Source organism: Topomyia yanbarensis, unplaced genomic scaffold (assembly GCF_030247195.1).
Source record: "Topomyia yanbarensis strain Yona2022 unplaced genomic scaffold, ASM3024719v1 HiC_scaffold_72, whole genome shotgun sequence".
Classification (NCBI taxonomy): Eukaryota; Metazoa; Arthropoda; class Insecta; order Diptera; family Culicidae; genus Topomyia; species Topomyia yanbarensis.
The window spans coordinates 69,550-82,958 of record NW_026683958.1 but is presented as its reverse complement, the minus strand read 5'-3'; the positions used below and the strand labels follow the sequence as shown (position 1 = coordinate 82,958).

Here is a 13,409-nt window from a genome sequence, read left to right as displayed (position 1 = left end):
CAAGTTGGATAAGGGAAAAAATACGGTCCTGGGCTTTGTCCGAGCACCGCAATTATTGGAGAAATCTACAAACGTGTCGCCAAACAAAGGCGTTTCTAGAACAACCATGCCCAGTGGTTTCGAAAAATCTCTTACATTTTTCGAAGCTCCACTGCGGCATGCTGACCAGGGCTTTAACCGGCCACTGCAAACTTAATTATCACATGGCAACTATTCAGCGCGCTGAGTCTTTTTCATGTGATCTTTGTGAATCCGACTACGGAACCTCATATCATCTGATATGCAACTGTCCAGCGGTAGCGCAATTGCGATTTCGAGTCTTCAGCCGTCCTTATATAGACGAAACCATGTTTGGTCGACTGAAACTCAGAGACATACTAAAGTTTCTTATCCAATGTGGTAAAGAGCTTTAGGATTATTCGCAGGCAAGTTGAACTACTTGTGAGTTTAACTTACCTGTTGTTTATTTTTGTTTTGTGCTGTTATTTTTCCCACCCTTCCAATTCTACTTCCCCACTCCTCCTTGTCCTTTCCTTCCACTCAGGAAATGATGAAAACACACGGCAAGGCACAAATCCCCGACTATGTACGGGGAACGTGCCATTTGAGCCAATATATTCTGATTCCTGATCCCCGCGCTGCTTGTACGCCGGACATGACTTAAGAGCAAGCGGAGGGCCCCCGCAGTAAATACACTTCTCGGTTTCTCCACCGCAAGCGTCATCCTCATGCTCTCCCTCGCATTTGCCGCACCGTTTTTTATTGCCACAATAAGTGGCTGTGTGGCCCAGTTGCTTGCAATTGCTGCAGTTCATTACCCGCGGTACAAACAGGCGAACGGGTAAGCGAACCCTATCCAGGAGGACATAGTTGGGAAGAGCAGACCCGGAGAAAGTCACCCGAATCGAGTCTGACGGAGAATAAGTCGTCTTATCATTTTCTGTTTTTGCGGAATACAATTGCTTGCATTCCAGAATCTTCACCTTTTGAAGTGAAGGGTCCTTAAAGCAGCCAACCCCGTACTTCAACAGGTCTTCGCACTTTAGACCCGGTTCGGCGACTATTCCATCGATCTCCACTGCCCTACAAGGCACATACACTCTGAATTGTTTCGTAAAACGCGCGCTGCGAGCAATCTGGTTTGCCTGATCGAGGTCATTTACTATAACGCGTATCTTATTAGCTCGAACACGTGTTATCTGAGCTACGGCCGGGTAGTTAGCAGTCAGCTCCCGTGATATTTCTAGAATATTGGGCGATTTCGTGTTGGGCCGGAAATACACCACCCAGGGTCCATTTGAACTGGCTGGGTATGTTTTAATACGGGGAGGACTGGGGGAATCAGGGGAGGGAGTAATATCGGGTTTATCCGGTAAATCCATGGGAATATCATTCCCATCCAATGTTCCTTCGCCCTCGGCCATTTGGGCACGAGGATAGCACGTGGTGTAAACGAGAGATGAAACTTGTATTCAGGGGAAAGGGAAAAGTAGACCGATCGGGGAAAGGGAAACGAAAGAAAGAAAAATAATACTTAGCTTATATAGCGGCGTATCCGGCAATTCTGGTATTCACTTCACCAGCCTAGGCACCGGCGAACAAAGACTGCCTCAAACAATAGTTGACCTTCACTGTCAATATATATTCTTGTTCACTTTATGCACAGCACCAGAAAACGAACTGCTTCGATCGAGAGCTCGGAGAGTTATGAAAGTTTTTATTTGAATTGAAGTAAATAGTGTGAAATGTCTAGGCTATATGTCGATAACATAAAAGCCGTGCATTCAGTTGATTGCAATGCAGTCTATTTCCATTCATCCTTATAGCTTTCATATTGTTTCGTTCGGAATCCTCGTGCAGGAAATATGGATAAATAAGTCCTATACAGACCAATACTGTGAAAAAGAAATGGTTCAAACTACTCAGTATATCCAAATATGGACGACGATAAGTTAGAAGACACATTGTAGTTGCATCCCCCATCGAGAGTGGGTACTTTGGGAGACTTCTTTTCCTGGATCTAATTTGTGGATATTTTTGGTCTTTGATCCGTTATTTTTCATGAAAGTTCGTACCAATACAACGAATGTGCAGCTGATACAACTCATGCTTCATTCGCCTGCGCCACGTTCCGTCTTCCATCTGCACGCCACCATAGATGGTACGCAACACCTTTCGTTCGAAAACTCCAACGGCGCGTTGGTCCTCCACGAGCATAGTCCAGGTCTCGTGGTCGTAGAGGACCACCGATCTAATCAGCGTCTTGAAGATAATCAACTTCGTGCGGCGGCGAAATTTGTTCGACCGGAGCGTCCTCTGGAGTCCAAAGTAGGCACGATTTCCCGCTAAGATCGTCTCTGAATTTCTCTGCTGTTATCATTGTCGTCGGTTACCAGTGAGCCCAAATACATGAATTCGTCGACCATCTCGATTTCGTCACCATCAATCCGAACTCGGGTGGGAGGTTCACATTGTCGTTTCTAGAACCTCTTCCTCTCATGTATTTTGTCTTCGAAACGTTGATAGCAAGTCCAATCCTGCTGGCTTCAGCTTTAAGTCTTTGAGCATATATTTCATTCAAAATTCAATAGAGATACGAATAGTTTAAATATCGCACGTGGAATGCCTCTTTTGAAAATTTTCATCGTCAAACTTTCATATTACCCAGTTAAGCCAAATATTTTTTTGATATAGCCATGAATTTCCTTAATTATCGTGTAGATGCAGGCTTTGAATACAATTGAATTAAACTTGAGTTGAGGTAGCAGCAGACAAAAAATAGTTTTGTTTTCTCAAACCTTCGCAATTACAATTAATAAATATTTCAGATTGGCAGAAGATCTTATTACACAACTTAGAAATGGATACAGAAATAGCTAGATAGATGCGATAGAAGAGAAACAGAGAGAGAAAGAGAGAGAGAGATGGGGGGGGCGTGTGAGGAATGGCAAATGATGGTTAATGCAGTGACATTATTTTTATAGGTATACTATTATGATATATTGATTCTTACATTCTTATCATACATAATGTAAGTAGTAATTTTTGCGCCATAACCAGTATAATCTAAATCCTGCAAAACAGCTAAATGTTCGCTAGCTTTTTGGGCTTCAAACATACAGTTCCTTTCGGTGACGCCACAAGTATAATTATATGAGAAATCTTTTATCTCACTACTAGGTGAATTACTTGTTGATATATGTATTATATGTGATATACCATCCAAAATTTACCTCATGATTGAATGCAATGCCTAATCCAAGGAATAAATACTAGAACTCACTGTTTCTTTATCAACACATTATTTTGCCTTTGAAGTGAACTTATATATTGATTTTTGAGAAATAGTTCATTTATTATAAAGGTAATTCACAAAATGTTCTCAACATCGAATTCCTTGAATCACGTAGATGTGTTTTCATACCCCGATATTTAAAATCGGTTTAGTTTTGCCCCTAAGACACCAGTAAAGCAATACTCTGTATGAAACAATCTCATTTTTAATTAGTGAAAATTGGTAAGCGCGGGCTAAAAATACAAAATGTTTAATATCTCCGCCGCTCGTGCACGGACTTAAACAATCTACAGCTTGTTAGAAAGGTATTTTTACAAGCTTTCTATATATGTGCAGTTCGTGGGACAATATTGTATTGTGCGAAAGTTATTTGCGAAAAACCTGCTGTGCTTTGACAAAATCGCCCATATCTCAGAAAGTAAACAACATATCGAAGATCAAAAATAATAGTGTCAAATGGCAACGTTATACCTTTCATTTGAAACTAATTTCATTAAGATCGGTTCAGCTATTGCTGAGATAATTACATGACATTTTGTACATACATACATACACACATACACACACACATACAGACATTGTCTCAATTTGTCGAGCTGAGTCGATTGGTATATGAGACTCGGCCCTCCGGGCCTCGGAAAAAGTTTTCAAAGTTTGAGCGAATCCTATACATTTCTTTTGTAAGAAATGTAAAAGATCAAAAAATAAAAAGAAAAACCGTTTTTATCCACCTAGCAGTGAGATCAGACATTTCTTACACATTTCACTATTGGATTAGGTTGCAGAACTCACGAGAAGTAGGCACCCAACTAGAGGTTGGATGAAAACAGTTCCTAATCTTGCACGAATAAAATCTCGAATAAACTTAATAAATTATAGAAATCAACAAAACGACCGAAATAAAAAAGTAAAGCAAAAATGAAACAATAGGTTTTTAAATTCATAAAATGATTAGAAAAATCAATGGAAATCAAAATTATAATATACACGAATCAAATTAGATTAGGTTATTACATAAAAATTAAGATTATATTTAGAAATAGTTATAAGATTAGTAGAATAAATTGACTCATACTAACAAATTGAATGAAATAAAACGAATGACTGAACATGAAATGCATAAAATTAAAGATACGAATAAAACGAATCATATGAATCAAACGAATCAAATGAATCAAATGAATCAAATGAATCAAATGAATCAAATGAATCAAATGAATCAAATGAATCAAATGAATCAAATGAATCAAATGAATCAAATGAATCAAATGAATCAAATGAATCAAATGAATCAAATGAATCAAATGAATCAAATGTATCAAATGAATTAAATGAATCAAATGAATCACATGAACTAAAATAATCAAATTAATTAAATGAATCAAATGAATTAAATGAATCAAATTGATTTAATTCGCCCAGTGAATACAGTGAATCAAATTAATGAAATGGATCAAAAGAATAAAATGAATCGATGAACAAAATGAATAAAGTAAAAAATTAATGAAATGCATAAATAAAACAAATGAATCAAATAAACAAAATGAGCTGAAGTGAAAAAATGAATACAAAGAAGAAAATGAGCAGAATTAAATGCATTGAATGGTAAAAGGTTATAAATTAATTTAAAGAAATAAATTGAATCAAATAAATTATTTGGATGAAATGATTAAAACTGAAAAAGTAGTCAGATTATTAAAATGATTAAACTGAAAAAAATGAATAAACTGGAAAAATGAATAAAATGCATACAATGAAAACAATGAATGATATGAGTAAAATGCATAAAAAGAATAAACTGATCAGAGTGAATCCAAAGAATGAAACGAATAAAATAAGTAAAATGAACGCAGATGAACAAAACGAATTTTTATTCGTTGATGCGGAATGAAATTATTAATTAAAATGAAATGGTCATATATTTGAAGCCAAAAACATTTTTGAATAAAGAAAATGAATCAATCGGATTGTACGAATTTGAGAACCATTGCATCAGAAAGTTTTGAAATGTTTTTGAAAATCCCATCTTCTGAGAAAAGGCTAATAAATATGCAATGGACTTTCTACGGCTTCCATCTTTATTTGGTTTTATTCATTTTGTTTTCATGCTTCTTTACTTGACGAATCCGAAGTTTACTTTTTGGCCACATATTCCCGACAAAAAGATTTATGTACAGAATAGAATTTACTGGTCCAGTATTTTAACGCGCAATTGAATATAGTAAAATGAGACAAGGTCACATGTGCTTTCAAGCCCCTTAAACAGAGAACGACAGGGAGAATGCGATTCGTGAATGAGACAGGTAGATATTTCAAAGTTTTTATTTGTATTAAAGTAAATAGTGTGAAATGTCTAGGCTATGTCGATAGCATAAAAGCCGTGCATTCAGTTGATTGCAATTCGGTCTATTTCCATTCATCCTTCATCCATATTCATATTTTTTCGTTCGGAATTCTCGTGCAGGAAATATGGATAATTAAGTCCTATACAGACCAACACTGTGAAAAAGAAATGGTTCAAACTACTCAGTATATCCAAATATGGACGACGATAAGTTAGAAGACACATCCCGAGTCGAGAGTGGGTACTTTGGGAGACTTCTTTTCCTGGATCTAATTTGTGGATATTTTTGGTATTTGATCCGTTATTTTTCATGAAAGTTCGTACCAATACAACGAATGTGCAGCTGATACAACTAATGGTTCATTCGCCTGCGCCACGTTCCGTCTTCCATCTGCACGCCACCATAGATGGCACGCAACATCTTTCGTTCGAAAACTCCAAGGGCGCGTTGGTCCTCCACGAGCATAGTCCAGGTCTCGTGGCCGTAGAGGACCACCGATCTATATTGTTATGATATATTGATTCTTACATTTTAATCATAAATAATGTAAGTAGTAATTTTTGCACCTTAACCAGTATAACCTAAACCTTGCAAAAGAGCTAAATTTTCGCTAGATTTTTGGGCTTCAAACATACAGTTGCTTTCGGTGACGCCACAAGTATAATCATATTAGAAATCTTTTATCTCACTACTAGGTGAATTACTTGTTGATCTGTGTGTTGATATACCATCCAACATTTACCTCATGATTGAACGCAATGCCTAATCCAAGGAATAAATACTAGAACTCACTGTTGCTTTATCAACACATTATTTTGTCTTTGAAGTGAACTTATATATTGATTTTTGAGAAATAGTTCATTTATTATAAAGGTAAATCACAAAATGTTCTCAACATCGAATTCCTTGAATCACGTAGATGTGTTTTCATATCCCGATATTCAAAATCGGTTTAGTTTTGCCCCTAAAACACCAGTAAAGCAATAGTCTGTATGAAACAATCTCATTTTTAGTTAGTGGAAATTGGTAAGCGAGGACTAAAAATACAAAATGTTTAATATCTCCGCCGCTAGTGCACGGATTTAGACAATCTATAGCATGTTAGAAAGGTATTTTTACAAGCTTTCTATTTATGTGCAGTTTGTGGGACAATATTGTACTGCTCGAAAGTTATTTGCAGAAAACCTGCTGTGTTTTGACAAAATCGCCCATATCTCAGAAAGTAAACAACATATCGAAAATCAAAAATAATAGTGTCAAATGGCAACGTTAGGCCTTTCATTTGAAACTAATTTCATTAAGATCGGTTCAGCCATTGCTGAGATAGTTACATGACATTTAGTACATACATACATACACACATACACACACACATACAGACATTGTCTCAATTTGTCGAGCTGAGTCGATTGGTATATGAGACCCGGCCCTCCGGGCTTCGGAAAAAGTTTTCAAAGTTTGAGCGAATCCTATACATTTCTTTTGTAAGAAATGTAAAAACACTAAAAAAGCACACAATTATTTTCTTTCTCCAGGGACAAAAAAAAGAAAGAAAAGTATGTCCGACCCTTGCCAGCAGAAAATATAATCGCAGGTAACTTAACCTCTCTTTATTTTTCCTTTGTATGATTTCCCGGCTGTTCCTTACCGTCGACACAATCTCGGAACGGTGCTTGATTTGCCGAAACTCTGTCGATGATTGTCCGGTGCCTATTCAGGTGGAAAGAAAGGATTCGCCGAATTCCCTTAGCCATCCGCTACTCGTATTGTATGAAGAAAATGGCGGTCTCGCACCAACCACGTTTTATATCGCCTCGTGCCGGGAGAATTTGGCCTTTGTCCGTAACTATATCACCTTCTTTTTCGGCAAAAACACAAACCAGCAATCCTCAGCTACCGTGCACTGAATTTTGTGTTAAAAAAGAAATCTGCTGCACACAATTTTTTCGCTCGTCGCCACTTTTCAATATTACACTTGTCCGAAATAGATAACTTAGGGAAACGTTCGGGAGAAATAATTAAAGAGAACACACTTCGTTGCCGGTAGGTATTGGCTCTCAAAAGTGAAACTTATCCGGTCGACGCGCCAACTAGATTTCATTATTGGTACCAGTCAAATGATGATAAAAATATTTTCTTGCATTGATGATGTAGGAAGGTTGTACTATTTTAATTGTTTTAAGATAAACAATACATAGTTCCACAAAAAATTAAATACAGGTGATAAGAAAAACCTCATTCTTTCGTTTGGCACCAAAACATTCAGTCGAACTCGATATTTTATTACGAATTATTGAGATCCGGAATTATTTTTGTATTGTTGAGGTTAGGTCGGTTGTTTTAGATACGGGAAATGTTTACTTAGAAATTGGATTTATCAGTGGATTACCTCGACTTTCAATACCTACACTCTTTAATCCAGTGATTTTCGCCCACTATCGTGTTTTTATTAAGATTTCATTCTCTAAATTTCATTTTAGCATAAACTGAAACCGGAAGAACGAATTCTTAGTGGTGTATCAAGAAATTTACCAACAACATATTTTTCAGACGTAGGAAATATATTTTCTTCATAAATTTTTCTTTTCATTAGATGAAATCGCATTTGATTATAATTTTGATTGAATTTATGAATTTCAAAATTTAATTTTCAATGTGTTTTGGCAGTTGAAAATAAAAACATCATTGCACTTTCATGCCATCTTGCAGTCTACATCCAGCTTTAGATCGCGAATAAGAATGTTACTTCGACAGCAACCGTTATATTTTTCACTTTCTGTCACTAATGCACTTTTAGTTGGTATTTCTATCAATTGACAACCGTGTTCTACTGTGGTTGTTTACAGTAGAGGCTTATATACATCAAACAATACTGAAATTTGCAATTTATTTGGAAAATACTTATACTCTATACTTCATATTCGAAACAAACCGCGACCGCGACTACTTTTCATTTATACCTGAATTTTCAAATGACATTTCCGTTCACGAACTATCTGAGCACGAAATTACCACCGCACTAAAAAACTTAGACGCATCAAAAGGACCAGGACTGGACGGAATAGCACCAAGATTTTTTAAAAATCTAGCAGAAGAATTCACTCTACCATTACTACATATTTTCAACATGTCACTGAAAAATGGAACATTCCCAAAGATATGGAAATCATCCTTTTTTGTGCCAATTTTTAAATCAGGCGCTAAAACAGACATCCGAAACCATCGTGGGATTGCTATTCTATCATGCATTACAAAATTATTCGAAAAACTAGTAAATGACAAAATATTTCAGCAAATCAAAAATCAAATAACAAACAAGCAGCATGTCGTTGATAAAGGCCGCTCAACAACATCAAACCTTTTAGAATTTGTAAATTTTACTGTAAATGCAATGGACAATGGCAACCATGTGGAGACACTCTACACAGACTTTAGTAAAGCATTCGACCGTATTGACATACCTACATACATACATTACTCTTCAAACTGCAAAAATATTGCATAGAAAATAAACTATTGAAATGGCTCGAATGATATTTAACGAAACGTGAACAAACAGTTCGCCTTCAGAATATACTCTCGGAACCAATTTCTGTCACCTCTGGCGTACCCTAGGGTTCCCACTTAGGCTCTCTGCTTTTTATTTTGTACGTAAATACCTTTATACTCAAGCATCTTAAAATGCTTATATATGCAGATGACATGGAACTTTTCATGGAAATAAGAAATGTCAAAGACACTGAAATATTCCAAAATGAAATCAATCTATTCCACACGTGGTGTAGCAAAAGTCTACTCCAACTTAATGTAAAGAAATGCAACTCAATAACCTTCAGCAGGAAAATTTCAAATGTTTCCATAGACATACACTTAGGTAACCAACTTGTAGAAAAATGCAAAATTGTATGAGATTTAGGCGTAATCTTAGTCTCCAAGCTCACATTTGTTGTACATTATAATACAATAATAAATAAAGCAAATAGTATGCTGGGCTTTATTAAACATTTCACCTACAATTTTGAAGAGCCTTACACAATAAAATCATTATACAATACATATGTCAGGCCAATTTTGGAATATTGCAGCATAGTATAGAACCCATACACTGTCCTGTACGAGAACGGATCGAATCAGTCCAAAAACAATTTATTTTGTAAACTAAACTGGACGACATTTCCTCTTCCATCGTATAAAGCACGTTGCATGCTTATTAATAAACAAACACTCAAAGAACGCCGCGAATTTGCCATGCTTTACATTATCAACGACATTATTTCTCAACGTGTACAATCCGCATCATTACTTTCGCAAATAAAATTTTATGTACCTAGCCGACAACTAAGAATTCGTAATTTATTCCAAGAACAATCTTTTAGGACAAACTATGCTGAAAATAGCCCCATCAATAGAGTGATGCGCCATTAAAATGAAAATTGTGTAATAATTGACCTTTCCATGTCTAGAAAACAAATTAAATCTGAACTAAACCGTAGAAATAATGTACAGTATATAAGTAAATATTGTAAAACCATTCTATGTAGTCTACATATGCTTGACGAAAATAAATAAAAAAAGTATTATTTGAAAATCTTGGTGGTGCCAGTAGGAATTTACTGTGTCACTGCAGTCTTCAAATCATAACTTCGGAACCTCCGATTGACTAAAAATTCAATTCCAAACTATAAATTTGTATCGAAGTTAACCTGTCGCATTTTTAGTTTTTATTATAATTCATTTAAAATATTTTAGGATTGTGTGCCCAACTAACAACAATTTAACTGTTCTACCATCAATGTGGAGTATCATGGCAAAAGTGAGATTTGAAGCATTTCTCTGGGGAGCTGGAACAGCACTTGGCGAACTTCCTCCATACTTCATGGCCAAAGCCTCTAGGCTATCTGGCACAGATCAGAGTGACTCTGAGATGCGTGAAATAGAGATGCTTTCAAAACGCAAACAACATGGTGATAAGCTAAATGTTTTTGAACGTTGTAAACTGGCAATGGAAAAAATTGTGGAAAAAGTAGGATTCGTGGGCATTCTACTATGTGCTAGTGTAATTATTGATCGAAGTCGGCCGAAACTGAATACGTAAATGAAATATTATTTTATTTTACAGATTCCAAATCCGCTTTTTGATCTCGCTGGTATAACCTGTGGACATTTTCTCGTGCCATTCTGGACATTCTTCGGAGCTACGTTTATAGGGAAAGCTGTTATTAAAATGCACATTCAACAAGTATTTGTAATTATTGCATTCAACGAAAACCTTGTCGAAAAAGCGGTTGATATGTTAGTACTAATTCCGGTTGTGGGTCATAAATTGCAAGAACCATTCAAAGCATTTTTGCAGAATCAAAAAAACAAACTGCACGAAGAAACAAAATCACTTTCACAAAACTCATCAAATGTCATTCCGAGTTTTTTTGAATATTTTGTCATTATTATGGTATGTTTCTTCATCTCTTCAATTCTTAATTCACTGGCTCAAAATTACTACAAGAAAAAAAAAAATTTAAAAAAAGAGGTCTAAAAGATACCTTTTTGTAAAATTCTTTACGACAGAAGAGCTAGCAATGTTGTATATATAAATTATTTATCCACTTAAATAAATAGCTTAAATTTTACACAAATAGAAATTCATTTATTATCTGGACTATTCCGATGAGTTCTGAATAATTTCTTCTCACTTTTAAAGGAACTATTTTACGTGGACAATTAGCCAAGACTGTGTTCAGATTAAAGACTAGAATAACAAAGAGACTCCATCTCAATTCAGCGAAAACAATTCAACTAGCAACCAGGCTACAGGTCACAGGCAACACTGCAAATGTGTCCTCTAACCAATATAAAAATCCGATGCTACTTCTAGTCTGCTGAGTTCCTCGACCAGCTAAAACATAGTTATATCCGCAGGAATCGTATTTTCAGCAGCAAAACCATAATAAGCCAAAATTTATTATTTGCATCATTTGGTATTCGTTACCCTCATGCTGAATTTCATGCTCCCATAAAAACAAGCCCTTTTCTCTTTAGCGTATCCAAACACGATGGTATTGTAACAAATTTGGTTTGAGGATATAATTTTTATCTTTAGAATAGTAATTTTAATGAATTGTATAACAATACTTCCTTAAAAACAATGCCACATAAAGCCGAATTTACACCTATCCGATCCGGTTCAGTTCCGTGCACGAATGCCAATATTACTTCATACAAATCAAATGCAAGCGTTCACACTTGTCCGGCACGGCACCGTCCTGGACAAGTGTGAATGCTTACATTTGAAGTGTATGAAAGAATTTTGGCGTCCGTGCACGGAACTGAACCGGCACTGAAACGGATCGGAGGAGAAATTAATTATTAACTAAGCGGATCATTTTACAAGCTTATTAACTAGAAATAACTAGAGAGAGTGGTTCAAGATTAGGGGTAATTAATTAGGGCTATTTTGAAGTAGTGGTACTGTTGTGCATTTCTTAACGAGATAAAATATTGATCAACTAAAACTAGAAGATAGGGGGGCACATAAGTTTTGGGAAGATATTCAAGGGGAGAAGGGGGTGAAGTCATACATCTGTGTATCAGAGACATGGGAGGGAAGGTGGACAAGGCTGAAGGGGGGGGGATGATATAAACTTTCAGTTTCCGGCATCAGGAATTAACGGCCAGTATTACAGATTCGAACGGATTGATCAACTAAAACTAGAAGATAGGGGGCACATAAGTTTTGGGAAGATATTCAAGGGGAGAAGGGGTGAAGTCATACATCTGTGTATCAGAGACATGGGAGAGAGGGTGGACAAGGCTGAACGGAGGGGGGATATAAACTTTCAGTTTCCGGCATCAGGAATCAACGGCCAGGATTACAGATTCGAACGGATGTATCAAGTATTGGGACGCCGGGCGGTTTTCCTAGAGCCGGCAGGGGTTCCTCCAGACGATTTCGTAGTACGGCTCAGATACGGATCGGAAAAACACCGCGCTGCGCGTGTGATGTTGTACTGTAGATCTCGTGTTGTTGGTTCATTCGACAGATGTTTTGTCTCGTCTTGGAGTCGTATCAAACCATCGTTGGGGTACGGTAGGCGGAAGAGGGCACTTCTGGGAATGATAAGAGAAAAGATAGGGGCATTTAAATGTGGATATTGATGGTTTTGAGGAACGTGTATATAAGGAACATGTAGAGAATATCGCGGCTTGCTAGTACATCTCGAACCGGGACATTGGGTGATCTTCCTCGGGCCCGAAGGGAATCGAATAGTTGAGATCTGGCAGAACAGTACTCGGCGCATGCCCAGACAACAGATTTCGTGATAACCGTTGCCACAAGCACAGATACCGCTATCCACGAGCCCAATGCGCCGGAGATGTGCGTCCAGCGTGTAGTGATTGGACATGAGCCGAGACATCACGCGAATGAAATCCCGACCCACATCCATCCCCCTGAACCAAGGTTTCGTCGATACTTTAGGGATTATCGAATGTAGCCAACTTCCCAGTTCACCATTGCTCCATGAAGTTTGCCAACTTTCGAGGGTTCTGTGATGAGTAATACTGAAAAATTCGCTGAAGCTAATTGGTCTTTCATATATGTCACCTTGTAAAGCGCCCGCCTTAGCTAAAGAGTCCGCTTCTTCATTACCTGAAATGGAGCAATGCGAGGGAACCCAAACTAAGGTAATCTTGTACGATCTTACAGACAAAGCACGCAGGCGCTTCCAGATTTTCCCCAGAAAATATGGAATGTGCTTTCTAGGTTTCATTGA

General features: G+C 37.0%; 1 protein-coding gene across 1 annotated transcript; it reads left to right on the top strand.

The window, feature by feature from the left end:
- The first annotated feature begins 10,389 nt into the window (after positions 1 to 10,389).
- LOC131696094 (vacuole membrane protein 1-like) lies at positions 10,390 to 11,216 on the top strand. The gene is made up of 2 exons (XM_058984627.1): positions 10,390 to 10,696; positions 10,760 to 11,216. The coding sequence occupies exons 1-2, from the start codon at positions 10,433 to 10,435 to the stop codon at positions 11,171 to 11,173; spliced, it is 678 nt and encodes a 225-aa protein (XP_058840610.1). The 5' UTR covers positions 10,390 to 10,432; the 3' UTR covers positions 11,174 to 11,216.
- Positions 11,217 to 13,409: the final 2,193 nt, after the last annotated feature.